The 18,556-nt window shown below is 39.9% G+C and overlaps 1 protein-coding gene across 2 annotated transcripts in view; it reads right to left on the bottom strand.

Moving 5' to 3' along the window:
- Positions 1–4,953: 4,953 nt before the first annotated feature.
- Positions 4,954–18,556, bottom strand: part of LOC149030021 (transcription factor jumonji (jmjC) domain-containing protein) — a 130,127-nt gene continuing 116,524 nt past the window's right edge. For both annotated transcript variants that reach the window (XM_089142343.1, XM_089142344.1), the window contains exons 29-33: positions 17,828–17,977; positions 17,170–17,265; positions 16,857–16,952; positions 16,574–16,767; positions 4,954–5,919 (exon numbers count right to left, since the gene is read on the bottom strand). In XM_089142343.1, coding sequence (XP_088998469.1) covers positions 5,685–5,919; positions 16,574–16,767; positions 16,857–16,952; positions 17,170–17,265; positions 17,828–17,977 — 771 coding nt within the window. In that variant the 3' untranslated portion in view covers positions 4,954–5,684. The remainder of the gene's footprint in view (positions 5,920–16,573; positions 16,768–16,856; positions 16,953–17,169; positions 17,266–17,827; positions 17,978–18,556) is intronic.

Below are 18,556 nucleotides of genomic sequence, written 5' to 3'. Positions count from 1 at the left end.
TTGCAATTTTGAATTTGTAACAAATGTAGTTGGGTGGATTGGGCCGGTCTGTCCTTTTGATGGGTCCAACCATTCGGATATTCCAAGTTTAGGAATTAGAGACTATTGCATAATTCTAAGGCCTTCAAACTAAAACTTTGACGTGGTAATATCGTGACTCGATAAATGTCTATGCTGCTCTTACACTTCTTTATTACACATTAAGATAAGGCTCATTGGGAGACTCACCTCAGATTTTTCCTGTCAGAATTTAGAGGTAGGACCCTTTACTAATAAGTGGGGAGATGTGAGGGGATCATAGACGTACACCAGTTGGTAGGTAGAGAATCCGAATTCTAATATCTTGTCCACTATTAAGTGTTGACAAGATAAGAATTTAGATTATGTACTCTACTTGTGGGTCATATGAACCATATAATTAACATGTAACTTAAACAAAAAAAATATATAAATAAAGAAGTTATTTTTCACACTATCCTTGAAGTGCCTTTGTTGTACGTATGATCTCCATTTTATGACTTTCTTCATTCCATGTACTCACTAGTTTACTTCATGTAGGTGTCAATTTCTTTATCAGGAAAAAAACAAAAAAAAAATGTGCTACTTCCTCTTCTTGTTAGATTTGATGAAATGACATAATTTTACTTGAAAAACAGAAGAAGAAGATGAATGGGTCCAAAAGGTTCTCGGTGGCTCCTTACCCCTACCTTAAATGAGAAGGGATACAATAGTTATTTTTGGGATTTTAGATTTTTTTTTTGGTAATTTCAAATTAATTACGAAGATTGGGGCTTACATGTGGAGGTTATTACTCTATTTATGAAGTTGTCACCATTGTTTTAGAAGCACATCCACCCACGAAGTTTTAATTCGGTATATAGTCATCCACTGTGCATTATTAATCTCAACTGTAGAGAAAATTTTTGGACACGTTTGCTATAGTGTTTTTGGTTGGGCCCTTTCGCTTTGGATTCCCATGGATTTGAAGAATCAATTTACCAAATTTAGAAATGATTCCTTGGATTCTATAATAGCCTTTTTCATCCCCTTCTATTCAAATCTCATCTTTGCAATTTATTGGGCTATTTTGATTGCAACTCAATTCATATTATTAGCATCTATATCTACTCTTGTATTTGCTTTTGCTTAATATATTTGTGAATTTTCAATAGAATTATATAAATTGATTTGAACAACGATTTATTCATGATTTTACCTATTAATAGCAAACCAAACCTAAGGCTCCATTTTCTTGCATGGTTACATTTATCATGCCAAAGAGAAACTTATATGTTATAACTCTACCCTCAATTTCAGTTAGACAAACCAGCAAACAAGAAATAGATGGTTATCTGTCTTTTCCAGACCATTAATTATCACAATTAGTTATTGCAAATTCTAGAAGAAAGTGATTATTGGGCTCTGGAGAATCCCATCATAGCTCAGGTGAGTGTTTTTGGGCCCTGATAATCTCCTTTACCTGTTTACAAAATGGAAAGGAGAGCAAAGAAAGCAAAGCAAATGGGTCATTTTCATCTTTGTTTTAACTTATTGAGAATTGAGGAGGAAAAAGAGTGGATGATACAGTAGTGAGGGTAATGGGTGTCATGTAGGGGTAGGGCACAAGAAGTGGAGGATACAGTAGAGAAGCAATAGAAGAAGAGCAGGAGAGGGGGAAGAGAGAAAGAGAGAAGAAAAGGAAATTAAAGGTGGCACTGTGGCCAATGTGTTTAAAGAAGCAGCACTAAGGTGGTTGCTGGTAATCATGAAGGCATAGAGGAAACTGGGCCTCTCTATTTACTGCTTTGGGACATTAGGACTTAGCAGTTGCAATCTTACCAGCTAAGCTTGACAGGAAGATCTTCAGCACCCAACCCTTCTCAAATATCCTCTCTCCCCCTCCCCTAGTGTTCCTTCCTTTTCATTGAAGTGGTGAAGAATTTTGTGTACTGGAGTCTCTGATGGATCTGATCAAACTGCAAAAAATCACAAATCAAAATTTCTTAGTTTAGAAAAATTAATGAGAACAATTGCAGATGATTTATGAAGTTGTCATAAGTGACTGAGCAAGCAACATGTGGGTGCACTTACTGAAAAATGACTTGAAACAAGTACCAGAAAAAGGGGGTAAATGACAGACTTTTAGAGTTAAAATCCAGTTTTTTCTTTTTTCTTAGTGTTCAAGTTCATCTGAGCTTGCGCTCGATTACATCCTCAAAGGGAGCTTTGTCGTCCGCAAGGTTGAATCCATGACCTTTTCACCGAGAAGTATGGATCTTACCAATCTACCATGAGAGTATTTTGGTTAACACACTGGAGGAACCCTAAGGATAAGGATGGAAGGAGACAACCCTTGTGAAAATTACCAACAAAATTTGATGTAGTCCTCAATCACATGGACAATCAAAATATCGCTCTCCGTTATTCATATAACACGTAAGGTATCAATATAAATAGGCAATGTGCAAATTCCTCATTTACAGATAAAGTAAATAAAAAAAAGGAAGGGAAGACACGGCATTATTATGCAACACAAAAGTAGAAATGAAAAAGATGGGAGGTGAAGCTGAAGAGGCAAAGGAACAAGTAGAGGCACCACCAATATCTAGAATTTGAAATGGAACCTTTAATGGGTGTCTCATGGTTCCTCCATCAGGGGAAAGAGTAGACGTGCAAGGTAGGAGTTCCACACTTCATTCTCCACTCAATTATAATCACTCCCATAAATCACACTTTTCTTGATTGAATTTTATGTTTAAGACCAAAACTTATCTATAAATACAGTTCTGTATAGATATAAGTCTACACGAAATGATCATTATATCTTCAGTAAAACATAGAAATCTTATCTATTGATACTTCAATATATGTTTCCATTACTGGGCCCTGGACAGGGAATCTCCTCCCATGATATTTATAAAACAAAACAGATGGTCAAGGTGGGATTTGCACCAAGACCAAACTCATAGAGCCTGATGCTACCCCGTTACTCATTAATCCCATAAATTTGCATATGTATACATGTCAAACCGAACCATAACAAATTTGATAAAACAAACCGACCAGTACTCAAAACCAAACCAAAATGGTTTATGCCCAGACCATACCAGACATCAACCAACCAATTGATACTCCAACATGGGTTTTCAAAACTCATACCCTTACAGTTTTCTCAGATTGCAACATTTTAGGTGCCCTGATTAGATAGAACAAGGTAAATCAAAGTGCAGGAGACAATAAAGAGAAAATTTGTTGGAGTTCAGTCAAGTGAGCTTCGTCTCTAGACTCAGGTCTGAACCCATTGCACTATGAACCTGTTCAATACTCACAAATCTTTCTGCACAATGAAAAACTTACAAACCTTACAAAAGCTTGCAAAATCATTCATGAAATCACTTATGCCCCAAGGGTCAGAATGCAAGGAAGAAGAAGAGGGAAAACCCTAGAAAACTAATACCTCAAGAACATGTCGTAACAATGAATGAATGACCTAAGGATTTGGCATTTATACCCTGGTCCAATCTAAGAGATTGGCGCCACTTCACTGTGGAATGAACCGAGGCAACCCAATTATAATGAGCCAAATAACCTACACATAACAGAGAGGTGCTTTGATAGATTAACCCTCACAGAACACTAGACCTGTAAATGGATCGGATTCGGCTAGGATACACCAATATCCGAATCCGAATCTGATTAGCAATCCGCTATCCAAATCCAAATCCGGAAAAATTTTAGAGTAGGAATCCGAATTTGAATCCAAAACTTTATCGGATATCCGATAATAATCCGATCGGATAAACTATCCGATTTGATTGATAATTGTCACTTTTAAATATTTTTTATTATGAATTTCTAATTTCCGATTCTTGAATCTGGTTACCAGTATTCAAATCCGATCATCATCCATTTTTAAAGAAAAAATGTTAAATACTTTACTCTATCCGGATATTATCCGAGGCTTATCCGATTCCGAATCTGGTTGCTTAGCGGATGAATACGAATATTTTCCGGTTAAAAAACATTCCGATACGGATACCCTTAAACAAACAAGAATGCAAATTCGGAGGCGGATTTCGACTATCCATTTACAGGTCTACAGAACACCTAACTTTATTATTATTATTATTATTATTTTTTTTTCATTTTTTAGTATCAACTTTACAAGGATGAAAGAGATCACATCAAGAACCAAGTGTTATCTGAGAATCCCACGGAAGATTACCCACGAGGAGGCAGCCGACGAAAATTCTCAAAACTCTGGAATACAATACGAAATACAGCAATACAGTCAATAAAGACAATCATGTGAAGTCTTGTGAATGAGGTAAAAAATCTCAAACAAAACCGACAAGATTTCAGACACATGAAACTCCACAGAAGGAAGCATTGCTTTATCTCTCTGAGATGCGCTTGCATTGTTCTGCTCCCTCAATTCGGCACCAGTAGGGTCACTGTGTACCCCTCTCTAACTAAACTGCAAAACTGAATATGGACCTCACCTGTTTGCTTTATGGCTCCTCTTTTCTTTTTCTGTTGATGACCCTATGAGTGAGTGGTGAGGATCCAATACTTCCACTCTTTGTTTTCGTACAGGCAGCGAGCTTTGCAAAACAATACTCTCTTCCCTTCTTTTTGGTAGGACATTACACATGGTTAATGCAGCACAGAATTTACAAAAAGCTCAAAAACAAAGCAGACTTTTCAGTAAGTCTCTGCTCGATTATAGCCATTTTTTCACATGCGAATTGTTTCACATGCATAGGAGGCATTAAAATCCAACCCAAAACGAACTTATGGGAGCAATCACCCTAAATTGCTCGGGTCATGTGCATTTAATTCGCATGACCGTCAGATTCGAAAATTTGGTCAAAATTGAATCTCGACCGTTGAATTTCAATGGTCGAGATCGAAATTTCGACCAAAATCCCGATCCGACGGTTGGCTTAACGAATGCGCATGTCCCAAGCAAAGTCCCTAAAATAACCTGAGAAACAAATAAACATTGGAAACAGCAATAAATGACCTGATAGATACATCGGGATCAACATTAATTATTTCTGACTCTGTCTAACCGTATAACCCATTGAATACTCCTTTCACCTACCACTTTCCCGTGGATGATTGATATATCACAGTCAGTTACCAACAACAGCATTTTGAACATTCAGAGGCACCAACTACAAGTGCTTAAAAGCCTAGCTTAAAGTCAGGTCCTGTATACAACCCATCAAAAAGAAATATGAGTATGGATTTTGCAATCCTATAAACTACTCATTATCCTGTTTAAGCAGCAATCATCCTGTAGGAGAAAAAGGTGCCTTGAGTTCAATTTAAGACCCCAAAAAGCATTCTTCAGCTCTCATGGAAGTCATACAACGTCAGCTAGACTCCTTTATCACACATGGAGAGTTGACATTGAGTGGCTTTCCTGTGACAACAAACCAAAACATGACAAGAAAGAGATGAGGGAGGGGTGGGGAGTGTCAGCAGAGAAGCCGGCTGTTCAGAGGAAAGATTTTTAAGTATACACAAAGGACAAAATATTGAAGAAGATAAAAATTTCACTCATTATTGCTTATTGGGTCAGCAACAAATATTGAAGCTAAGCATATGAATTAATTGAATAAATTCAATGATTGAAAAATGAATAATTATGGTTAGTGTTGCTATTGACTATTGTATCAAACTGGGGAAAGTCTTTCAAGCACAACCCGTTTTCTAGCTCTTCTCCTCAAAGGCTTTCTGTTTCTCCACCACAAATGATCAATCTCACTAGAACGTCTCAAGATGTTACTAAGATCTGTAACAAGCAGCATTTTCTGTTGCAGAGTGGACCTCACTTTATTGGGTCTCTTCTTCAATCCAGAGTGCCGGGGTGGTGGTGTTCGGGGCTCAGCATCATTACTACTGCTGGATCTGTCAAAAAAATTTCAAGAAAAGCAATTGTTTGAATTTTCAGACCAGGAAAAAGAGAAACACAGATGGGTACAATAACCCTTTCTCTGTTCCACCATTTAACTAAAGTAATCAAGAAACAGAGGTATGCGTACTAAATTCAACATTATATTAATCTACCATTCCTAGTTCCTACATATATGTAATGAAATCAATACTAATCTATCACAAGCTTGAATGGGATATAGGCACTTGGGAACATAGAAATAAAGAACATCTACAACCAGCATACATATATATGCACAAGGGATAGGCCTCCACTCCATCCATGTGCTCACTAGGATAAGTTTTATAGTTCACAGTAGCAACTTTTGCAGAAGAAAACAATTGCTTGGATGTACCACTTTTAAGAATCAGAATTGGACTGGTCAATCAGCCTATTCAGATAAAGCCTTATTCTGGTCTATTCTTGCCAAGAAACCAAAAATTGCTTTGGCTGATTCTAGGGTTCCTGGAACCGATTTTGGCTGCCTCCCTGTTAGCATCCTTGCTTGAAGTTGGCACAATCCATAAAGAGTGGCACCAACCAAAAGTGGAGGAAACAAGAAAGTGCTAAAATAAATAGAATCATTCATTGTTGTAAACAGAAAGATAATTTCCTTCCTATTATGATGTCTTAAACTTGAAATCTATTCTTCTTTGAATCGTGTCAGGATAATCTTTTGTCCACAATGTTGTACAGTACTTCCAACCACAGATTTTTTTTGGGTGAGCAAACATATATATGAACACTCCAAAGGGAAAAAGAGAGAAGATATAATTTTTTTTTTTTTTGGGGGGGGGGGGGGAGCTGAGGCTCAGCTAGCTTAAGATGAACAAGCAACTCATTATCAAGAGATTCCTTTGGGAGGGAAACGATCTTGGAGTAAACAACAAATGGCTTCCAAAATCTAGTCAGCGGATCTAAATCTGGAAGTATCTATGGGGGTTCCGCTCCATCCAGACGTGCGAGATTTAGGTGCCAAAGATCAGTGTCCCAATTGTGTCCGCAATTGAAGGATCACTAATGGAAAAGGAAAGCCAATGACACTTGGAGCAAAAGGTAGGGCGTTCCTAAATCTTTGCTAGATAGAGGGAATAGCAAGAAGCTAGAAAGGTTTGGAGAGGCAGGCAAAGAAGAGGTGGAGAATGGTCTTCAGCTTGGGGTAGAAGATACAAGAGGGGTTGACTGGAATTGACCGCTGGTTTAGGAAGGTTTGGGTGGGGAGACAAAGGGATAGGGCTCTCCAAGAGGTTAAGGGTTGGCGAGGAATGTGGCTATGAACCAGACAAGGTTGGACCAGGGACTTTGGGAGAGGGGGTACATATGTAGTGCCAACGCTGAAGCCATATTATATAGTCTTTGATTCTAGTCAACCAAATCGAGTTTTTTTTTTTGACAAAATTTTCCAAATGAGTTTAAGGAGGCTTGCAATATTATAGTCTTTGATTCTACGGATGCCAAGGCCACCTTCAGATTTGGGGTTATACATTTTGGATCAACAGACGGGATTGAGGAATCTGGAAGACTTGGGTTTGTTAAAAATGGTACCTACAGCAGAAAATCGAGTGATGTAAACCAGGTCTAGGGATAAAGGGTAATTTGGTAATTTCCTAGACTTAGGGTTTGCCTAGGAAATACTAGCACAAGGGGGAAGGTTTTACGGTTTCTTAGGAGATTTAGAGCCTGCTGAAACTGAATTCCAGATCCAAATCCTATTGTAATCAGACTTCCAGTATTGAATTTTGAAAAGAGGCCAAGATAGGGTTTTGGCTAGGGTGGAAGAAGGCTACTCATTGCTGGTTCGGCTGAAAAGAGCTGCCTTATGTTTCTATCCTTCCAACTAGAAATGGGATCTACTTGACAGAACTTAATAAAAAACAGACTTCCAGAATTTTAAATTTTCTGCAGTCTCAAGGAGGAAGATGAAGTGCAGGTTTTTCTAACTTGAGGAAATAGGATTGATTTGTAGAAAATAATGGTAAGGCTTGAACCTAAAGTTTCCTGCAATCCAGTTGGGGGTGAATGGAGCTGGGAGTTGAGGTTTCCTAATGGGACTGGTTTGCTGTATCACTGGGAAGAGGGTGGGGGAAAGGGGAGGCTGTGGTAACTAGAGAAGGGGCTAGGGGGTTGTGGGGTTTAGGGGCACGGCTTAGGGTGGTCGTACAGTTTAGGGGAATGCTTCTGTTAAGGTACAGCAGCAAAGGGGAAGGGACTCTAGGGCTGCGCAAGCAAGGAAAGGGGAGGGGAGGGCTGCCAACAAGGGAAGGGAGGCAGGGAAGGATGGGGGATGGTGCTGAACTTACTTGATTGCTGAATTTGGATACTTAATGGCTTTGATGACTACTTCTGCTCTGCTGGATTGGAGAAGAAGAAGTAGAACTTTGAACAAACACTCAACCAAGGCCTACCCAACAAGGAGACCTTGGTCCTCAACTCAATCAAATTTACTAATCATCAAAACTGAAGTTTACATTGCTAGAACAGGCTTTTTATAGCCTAAAAATAAAAGACTCTTGAGTGAGTTTGGGAATCCCTAATAGATAAGGTTCCCAATTCTAGACTACTACAATAAAAAAAGGAATCAATTTACTACAAGACTACAACCCCAAGATTAGAATCTTGTAAAGACACTTAACTTGGGACTTAAGCTGACATTTCCAAATAAAAAAGAACTCTAAAGCATAAGACCCCTTTTAAGGAATCTTGTCTTTTTTTTTTTTGGATAAATAAATAATTAAATTAAACGAAAGAGGAACAAGAGAAACGGTCTTTAAGAGAAAGACCAGAGAGAAGAACTTAGGCCCCAAGAGACAACAATAAGCTTGTTCTTTGGGGTATCATCAACCAGGGGGTGGGGAGTAGCTACAAGTCTAGAAGAAATATCAAAATAGATGGCATTCTAAATCATGCCTTTAGAGCGGGATTTGGAAGTCCATCTTCGAAGATTGCGCTCCCACCATAAATGAAGGATAGTGGCACAAAACACGAGCTTTTCAATCCGATCACAAATGGAAGAACCTGAAAAGTTGCTCAAAATCCAAGACCAAATCACCAGCGAAACCAAAGAAACGCCTCGAACGGGGCCAAATAGAAGTCAGGGCTTTTTCCCAGATAGATCTAGAAAAAGGGCAACAAAAGAAAAGGTGATCAAGGTCCTCCGATCCATTCCAACATAGGATGCTTTGCAGGGATATGGCGTCCAAAAAGGAAGGATTGGGTGGGAAGAGCAAGGTTAAGGCCCCTCCAAAGGGTAAGCGAGTGATGGGGGATGTGCCCTTTGAACCAAACCAGAGGAGGCCAAGGGGGTCTGGGGTTGTGGGCACAGAGCAAGTTCTAGGCTGATGAGGTGGAGAAGGTCTTGGTAGGGGATGGAAGACAAACAGTTATGTCATGGGAAGAGCTGGAAAAAGGTAAGGGGAGGAGAGAATCCCAAACTAGTGTGAGAATGGGGAGGGGAGCGGGGAGGATCCAAGAACTATCGGAAATGAAGGCGGATAAGGGGTTGGTTTTAGGGATGCGGGTATCATAGACTGTGTGAGGAAAAAGAGAATGCCCATCGGATGCCACGGGTCAAGCCAAAAGGATGTGGAGGAGCTAGTGGAGATATAAGTAGAAATAGCAGAGAGAGCATGGAGATGCAACAAGAGAATTTTCCTCTAAACCCATGAAGGGTTGGAGGGCATGGGGACAATCCAAAAGGAATCGGACCGGATGAGGTAAGAGTAGACCTACTTGACCAAAATGGAGTCTTGCTTTGAAGCAATTTTCCAGATAAGCTTAAGGTAGGCCAAGTAAACATCAGAGATTCAACGAATGCCAAGGCTGCCTTCAGAAATTGGACAACAGATGGTCGATCAATTAACAGGGTGGATGAAGCACGAGGCCTCGCGCCCTTTCCAGAAGAAAGCAGAAAACAAGGACTCCGAAGCATAGACTGTGGATTTCGGGATGGAGAAGATTCCACACCAGTAGAGATATAAGGATTGAAGAATGGAGCGAATGAGCACCACTCTACTGGAAAAGGATAGGAGTTTGTCTTTCCAAAATTGAAGCTTCTTTGTGAATGTGATCAAGCATGGGGAGACAGTGGTGGCGAGTGAGCTACCAGGAATGAGCAGGAGGCCAAAACAGATAACAGGAAAGGAGCCAAGCTTAAACCCCAAGAGCTGAAGAAGGGAGGCACACATCTGATCAGAGACACCAGAGAGAAAGAGGGTATATTTATCAAGGTTGACCCAAAGGCTTGAAAGGGATTCAAATAGAGAAAAGGCTGAGAGGATGGAGGAAATGGACAGGGGATCAGCTTTGGAGAAGATCATAAGATCATCAACGAAAGCGAGATGGGTAAGGTTTAGGGATTTACATTTGGGGATGGGAGGATGAGAAGTTGATCAGTGTTAGTTTGGAGGATACAAGAGAGAGCCTCCAAAGCCAAGGAGAAAAGGTAGGGGGAGAGGGGACATCCTTGGCAAATGCCAACACGAGAAGAAAAGAAACCAACTGGGGATCCATTAGTGATGATGGGGGGGGGGGTGTGGAGATACAAATCTCAATCTAGTAGATGAAGGGAAGAGGAAAGCCCATAGAGGAGAGAATATTGCTGATAAAATCCTAGCAAATAGAATCAAAGGCTTTGTGGAGGTTTGCTTTGAGGAGAGCGGCCAGTGAGTGAATAGATCTATCAAATCCACGAACAATTTCCGCACAGAGGAGGATGTTATCTGCTATACTACGGACTGAGATAAAAGCAGATTGATTCGAGCTCACAAGAGAAGGCATAACCTTTTTGAGTTTGTTTGCTAGGACCTTAGAGATGAACTTGTAAAGGAGATTACAAAGAGAGAGAGGACAAAAATCGGAGAGAGAGAGAGAGAGGAGGCGCCTTGCTTCTTGTGAATGAGACAAATGAAAGTTTGATTGATGGAGGAAAGCTGAGAAGGGTTAAAGAAGAAGCTACGGATGGCATGAACAATATCGTGCTTAATGAAGTCCCAAGTAGCAAGGAAGAAACCCATACTAAAGCCATCAAGACTTGGGGCGCGATTGGTCTTGCGGGAACGGATGGCAAGGAAGATCTCTTTAGAGGATGGGATAGCACAAAGAGAGGAGAGGGAAGAGGGATCAATGATTTTTTTGAAGATATTAGGAGGGAGAGGAGAGCAGGTAGGGAGGAAAGATAGGGAGAGAAGGTTGGAAATGAAAGAGATAACCTCAACCTTGATACTAGGGGGGTCCAGAGATCCAGGTACCATTACTAGTAAGAAGGGAAGGAATGGAGTTGAAATTGTTGCAAGCTTTGACGGAACGATGAAAATAGCCAAAATTAGAATTTCTAAGCTCGAGCCATTTGATTCTAGCTTTCTGGCTGAGAAAGCTTTCTTCAAGGGAGAGGAGGGAAGAGAGATAAGAAAAGAGGGCTTTTTCCTGATCTGCAAGGGACGGGTTGGAAGAATCACTTTGGAGGAGGAGTTGGATTCACTGAAAATCCGAGCGACAAAAGGAGACTAGAGGAGATGTTGCCAAAAGAGGAGGAGTTTCTGGAGCGGAGGGCTTCCTTGGTATTGCGAAGCTTGCGAGTAAAAGCAATGAGAAGAAGAGAGTGACAATGGACATACTTTGACCAAACATCTTTAACTGTGGAGATGAAAAAGGGATTCAAAGACCACATGTCAAAGAATTTGAAAGGCTTAGGGCCAAAGGAGACAGGGGGAAAAGGTGGATGAGACAAAGTGAGTAAGAAAAATGCATGGGAGGCAGGGAAGGAAGAGAGCCATGAAGCATTCGAGCGAAATCGGTTAAGTTTAGAAGCAATTCTAGCAGGACCAGATCGACGATTAAGCCAAGTGAGGGAGTGGCCAGACCAATGGAGATAAAAAATACCGGAGTCCTCGATATAGGAGATTGCAGCAAGGTCCGAAGGGGAACCACCCACACGCTCATGAGAGTACCAGATGATATTGAAGTCCCCACCAAGACCCCAGGGGAGATCGAAGGTAGAGGAAGAGATAGAATGAATGTCCTCTCAACAGTTGATACGATCTGAGGCATGATTGAATCCATAAATGATAAAGAGGAGGAAGGGGGAGATTGGAGAGCAAGGATACCAAGGTGCATGAGCTAGGGGGTGGATTTCAGAAGGGTAATTTGGAATCTAGAGGGATCCCAGAGAATCCAAATACAGCTATTAATAGAGACAGAGGAATTAAAGAGAAAGGACCAAGAGGGGGAGATAGATTGGGCAATCCGGTGGGCATTGTGAATTTGGACATGGGTTTCAAGGAGAGCACAAAGAGAAACTTTAGTGGACTTAATGGTATTTTTCACCTCAGTTTGCTTTGCAAGGGAATTGAGTCCCCTAACATTCCAAATAAAAAAATCAGACATTTAGACCAAAAAGGTGGGGGCATCCATATCTCTACTGGGGGTGGGGCAAAAAGAGGGGTTGGAGTGGGGAATCTTACATAGGGGGGAGTTTAGTGGGGATGGCGTTTCAAAGAGGTTAGGGTCAATAGTCGAGTTGGAGGAGGGGGATGCTAGTTTGGGTGTGGCAAGGTGCTTCAGGGGGGGGTAGGCAGGGGGTGTGGTTCACGAGAGAGAGGGTGGGACGTGTCTTTTGGGGTGTTAGGGGAGATGGATTGGGTGGTAGAAGGGTTATTTTGGGTTAATGGGTTGAAGGAATCTTATCTTATCCACAACTAACTCAACACAACTTAAAACTCTCAAATAACTTTCAAACTACTAACTTAAACAAAAAAACCAAAAGTAGATCCATGACCAGGAGAATCCACGCAGACCCATATTGAGCCCTACAAAGGGGCTTAAAAATTACCAAAATACCCTTGGGTGGCATTCAGCCAGCTTGGATTGGCCATTTGGATCTGGACTTTGGAACCCAATCATTGGGGGGGGGGGGGGTCCTTGTGTTCACTTCATTGAGTTTTCACTCTTGAACTGGGAGGTAAATTTTTATCCTTTCGATTTTAATTTTCCTAACAACTTTTATTGGATTCTAAAAGTGGATATTTTCTTATTTATGAATAATAACTTACGTAATGAAATATAGAAATATTTAGTTAGGCTCTCTTTTGTGCAACTTAAACTTATGATTATTTGATTGAACCAGGACCGGCAACCATTGGGACATTCATGTTTTAGGCCCAAAGTCAGACCACAATCATGCAGCCAAGAGCTGGCTGAATTACCCTAGAGGTATTTTGGTTATTTCCCCAACTCATTTGGGTTCCAAAGATCTCCAGAAGAACCCAGAATAATTTTAGGAGCAGGGATCTACTCTTTGTTTTTCAATTCGTTAGTTGGTTAGCGTCCTAGTCTAAGTAAAAGCTCCAGTTGGAATCCAATTCTCAAGTAGGATTCCTTTTGGAAGTTGGTTGTTTAGTTTACCTTTGTTCAGGGTTTCTCTAGAATACTCCTTTTAAAGTTGTTTTAATAGTTTTCTCTTAAAAGTTGTTGAGCTGCAATTGGATTCCCTAAGTTGAGTGAAATTGGTTTCTTAAATTCCAGTTATTTCCTTCACAAGGTAATATGGCTATAAATAGAGCCACCCTCCACGTAACAAATCAGATGATGAATGAATAAAAAAACCCGCATTGAAGGAAGACTTAAGAGTCGTGGGAAAGAACCCCACAACCTGGGTTGTGACAGCTATTTTCTGCAATTTCCAGAATTTTCTTCCCTCTAAAGCCTGCAGCACCTCTACTTGATGATCCTCTTCAGTTGTTTCAAGTAAAGCAGTTCTACAAGTAAGCAAATACCCCAACCCAACCCAGCCCCCAGCCCCCAGCCCCCTACTCTCATTCTTCTCCTTCTCTGCAGCACCATAATAAACTTCCAAAACCCTAACATTCTAGATTTCATAATCTCCAGCTCCAAACCCTATCCCCTTTTGAGGATAACCGCTCCCCATCCCAAGTAGCCTTCGACCTTGATAGGAACCCTAGCATCAACCCCTAAACCCTATAATCACCTTTCCCCAACCTTCATCAAAACCCTAAACCTAGGACTGAATCTTGACTTATAGAAAACAATTACAGATTCAGTTTCAGTGTAAATTCCTCAGCATAAGCCCCTTGCCAAGATCATTCATCACTTCCCTAACCCTACTAAACCTAGGAACCCTTAATCTTGAAGAAAAACCTAAATTTCAAACCCTAGACTTTGAGGCTCAAATCTGAAACTGTAATTCACAGAATCAGATTCAATCCTCTAACTTCCTAGCCTTAAAAACAATCTGACAGAACCCTTTTACCCACCCCCTCAACCCGAACAGTCCCCTACACTGAAACCCTAGCCGCAGGGTTTAGGAATCAAATCCCCTTAGCCGCAGGTCATAATTGAGCATATACAGCTGTTGTCAAGTAAGAATTGATTGGAATTGCCTAAAACAGCAAGGTTAGAACCCTAATTTACTGCTGGTACTCTTAAAGAGGATCGTGAAGACTGGCCGAAACCCTAGGTTACATGATTATTTAACCTATAAATGCAAGTAGATGTATTTTGTATGATTTATGACCCTTATTTCTCATTAAAATAAATCGGCTTCAACATAAGTTCATAAATAGATCGAGGTTGTTCATGATGTATCACTATAAACTGTTAACTTTTGTTTATGCAGGTACCTTAATGAACATGTGCAAAATTAGTATTTAAGTAGGGACAAAATGGTAAAATTACCAAAAAATAGAACAAAACCTTAATTTTCTCTCTCAACCTTCCAATCTCCACTTTAGTCATATTTTAGGGATATCAAAACTAGCACAAACTAATAAAAGCAAACCCAAGGAAGGCTTAGGGAGGCTGCCTAGCACCCTGCAGCCCTGCCAGCAACCTAGGAAATTTCAGCCAGCATGAAGGACATTTTGGAGAGCCCTAGTCCAGTCCAGTTTGGTCTAGTTAGAATTAAAATTTTATTGGGAGTCTAGTCCAAATTATATTTGATATCTGAATCAGCCCATGATAAATTATGTGGCAGTCCTAGTCTAGTCAGGAGTCCTTAAAATAGAAGTCCTTTTTAATTTTGCAGTTTCATATAGTTGAGAGTTCTCTTTAAACTGAATTCCTTGTTTGTTTTGCTTTCAAAGTTGAGTCCAAGCAGGAGTTCTTCAATGTAGGCTATAAATATAACCTATTGCTTGTAATCAAATCAGTTTTTGGAATGAACAGAAATGATAGAGGATTACAGCAAAGAGGAGGTGCGATTGTCAGTTCTAGAGCTTCTACCTCGAGAAGCTTGCAGCAGCCAGGCATTTAATCTTCTTCACCAACTATTCAACTGATAAGTGCTTGTTCCCCAAAACTTCCCCCTCTCCTTATCCCATTGCTATTAACCCTAAAAGCTCCCCACTCCCATTCAACCCTAACCCTCTTGTCTTCAATCCCCTTTCATCTAGTGCTCGACTCCTACCATCACCCTAATCACCCACCTAAAACCCTAAAATCTGAAATCCTTCTTTTCCCAAAAACCCCAGTCTCTAGATCTCCCAACCACTTTCATCATAACCCCTCCCTTTTAGGATTACCTTCCCCTCCCTCCCTCTCACACTTGATCCCAAGTAGTAACCCTAATTCCTTCTGGAAGCCCTAAAAAAATTGAAATCCTAATTTCTTAAAACCTTAGACTTGTGAGATTTGAATCTGAAAACCAAAGCTTCAAGGCTCAGATATAGGTTTCACTAACCCTAATTCTTTACACTAAAACTGAAAAACTCTAACTTGCCTACTGATTTCGATTAACTGATACTGTAACTTGCGCTCAATTTTGAGGCTACAGCAAACAAGATGATACATAATATATTATTCACCTAATTGTAATAAACCTATTAAAATGATATATTATATGCAGTAGTAACCAAACAATTATTGTTTATCACTCATAATCTATTATCACAATTGATTATTCATAAATAGGTCACAAACATACATATAAACAATGCCAAAGAGAGCCTTAGTGATACTAGGCATAAATAAGTACTGTGAAGATAAGTGCAAATTATATAGTAATTGTTTTGTTTCTGGCCCGGTTTTCTCAAGTTTCAATGGGAACAAGAAACACTAGTAGGTGTTCAAGTTGAAACTTGATAATATGGTCAAAACACTAGGAATCACATGACATCTTATCACCCTCTTCTTCTTCTTCTTCTTTTTTATTTTTTTATTTTTTTTTTTTTTTTTTTTTGGGTGCAAAATTGAGATATTTAAGTCAAAACTAGCATTTAGTTTCATGATCCATGCATGACCAAATGAGGAAAGCCGTTGACTGCTTGTCACTGACTATGGGCTACAATGCAGCAAGTCTCCTACCCAAATCTGTCAGTAGGAGTCATGATGTTCAAAATTAAATCACAGCTCAGAATACGAAGTTTAATTTAATAGTGCATTGGAAGATCTTTTCATATGATAAGATGGATTCTGGAATCACTGTTACATGTAGCAGCTAAGTGGAGTTGAATCTTCTGCCTTCCAGACCAACTAACCAACCTTGCCATTATTTTTAAAATTATACAATGAATACAGAATATACATTATAAATAACCGTCAGATATTATGGATGTAACTGCAATGACACATGAAATAATGACAAGAATATCACTGCATCAATTTCAGAAAGTTTCTTACCTCTCATTTTGGCTAGGCAATAACTCTTCTGTCAGTGGCTCACATGCAGGGCAGATGTAGGTTCTTGGTGGTGGCTCGTGCAAATTAATGCAATCAAAGTGATACCACTCATCACATTGATCACAAGCAATCATTGCTCTCTGATCGTAGGGCTTTCGACAAATGCAATAAAGTAAGCTTCGAGCTCTTAATAACTGCACACACCAACCAAACAAGGTCCATTAGAAGGAAAAAAAAAGGACTAGAAAAAGAAGTATTCACAGACAAATGCAGAGTTGTTTGCCTTTAACTCCTTCTCGAAATGGACAGGTAAATTTTCACCATCGGTAATAAGCTTAAATACTTCATCCAACCCAAGTTCTCCAGAATCTGAAGCAACCTGCACAAGAAACTGAATAGAGTTAAAAGGGCCATTACCAGAGCTTAAGTGGGGTCCTGGGAGGGGCAAGTTTGGAGTCGCCACCCTCAAGACTTGGGCATTTGCCTTGGTGGCCCGAAACTTTATTATTGCTCTATGCGATGGGCCAGGACCTAAGTATGGTAGCAGAAAGAAAATTGGGACAAACAAAATACGTCTCCAGTAGCGACCGTCATACCTTTCTGGCATGATCTGCCCACTGCATGCCAATGTGCTTTACTTCTCTAAGTCTTTGCATGAAATGATCTTCACCGAGTATGTTTATTGCCAATCCCTGCATCATTGTGACCAACATTCGGCATTTGCATTAGCTAAAGTCTTCAGCTAAACAACTTTTTCTTTTCATCTTCCTATATCTACTTATGTTGTCAATATGTAGTACATACAGTACATAGAATGATTTAATGGGAGAAAAAGAGCATAGAAGACACCTTTAATGAATCCAAAACGACAAGTAACTTAGGACTAACATTTAAAACTTATATCAATTGCTTGGTTTGGCAGCCTCACAGGTAACATCATATTACTAAAGCCTATTTAAAAACCTCTGGGTCCCCTGCCCGTCTTTTATTCCTCCTGGTTAGGGGGTTGAGGTGTGAAGGGGCTAGATTCCAGAAAATTTTGATCAAAATCCAAATCATCATGAAGGCATCCACGTTAAGGAAAGGAAGCATATAACTGTTCTTCTGCAAGTAGTATAAAAATCCTCGCACAAAGCATGTGCTTTGTTGCAAATTAATTTTATTAACCACACTTCCATTGAGAATTCTGAATCATCAATTCACAGATGTACACTTACGTTATTTAGCAACCAAATTTAGCATAAAAAGTAATACCTCTTTCAGCAGACGGTGAATTTGTTGGATCGCAGGCTTCTGTGAACCCTCCAACAGTCTCTTAACTCTGACTTTCCATGAGTTTCTTGCTAATGCCAACTCAAGGTTGCAGCTACTATGATGATCATATACACCAGCAACTGAAACTGCCTGTGGGTCACAAAGTAAAAATAATGAATATATAGACAAGTAAAAAAATGATGCCAGCGATACAGTTGCAGCAGTTTTAGACTTTTATTCCACGTGCTATTACAGGCATTGCTAAAAATTTGAAATCCAGTTTAATCTTGCCAGTTCAATAGGGAAGTTCAGACATGCATGCAAATACAGATGATATGATTCGCCAGCTATGCTTTAGCAACATAACCAACCTAGACCCTCAAAACAATGGGGCTTGGTTTGCTTACATGATTCAGTTTTGCCATTTCAATCCGTCCTAAGGCCAAGTATGACCTCATAGCGAGTTTCTATTTGCTTTTTCCCTTCACAACTCCAAGTTATTTCATTTTCACCTTTGCCTTCTCCTTGAAAACTCCCAATTCCATCATATGATACTCCTCATGGGAAAAATTTGGAGGAAGGTTTGACAACCCTAGGCTCCATATATTAGATAAAAATTGAGTATTATTTGGACAAGTGCACAAACATACTCCCATTTTACATCTTTCTGAATTCTAATGTTCATTGAACCAAGCATTCATTAGAAAGTGAGATTTCTCCATCATCATT

This window comes from Hakea prostrata, chromosome 1, assembly GCF_041222555.1.
Source record: "Hakea prostrata isolate BN-2017 chromosome 1, UWA_Hpros_2, whole genome shotgun sequence".
In the NCBI taxonomy this organism is placed as follows: Eukaryota; Viridiplantae; Streptophyta; class Magnoliopsida; order Proteales; family Proteaceae; genus Hakea; species Hakea prostrata.
The sequence above is the reverse complement of the archived record's forward strand: the minus strand, read 5'-3'. Positions and strand labels throughout refer to the sequence as shown.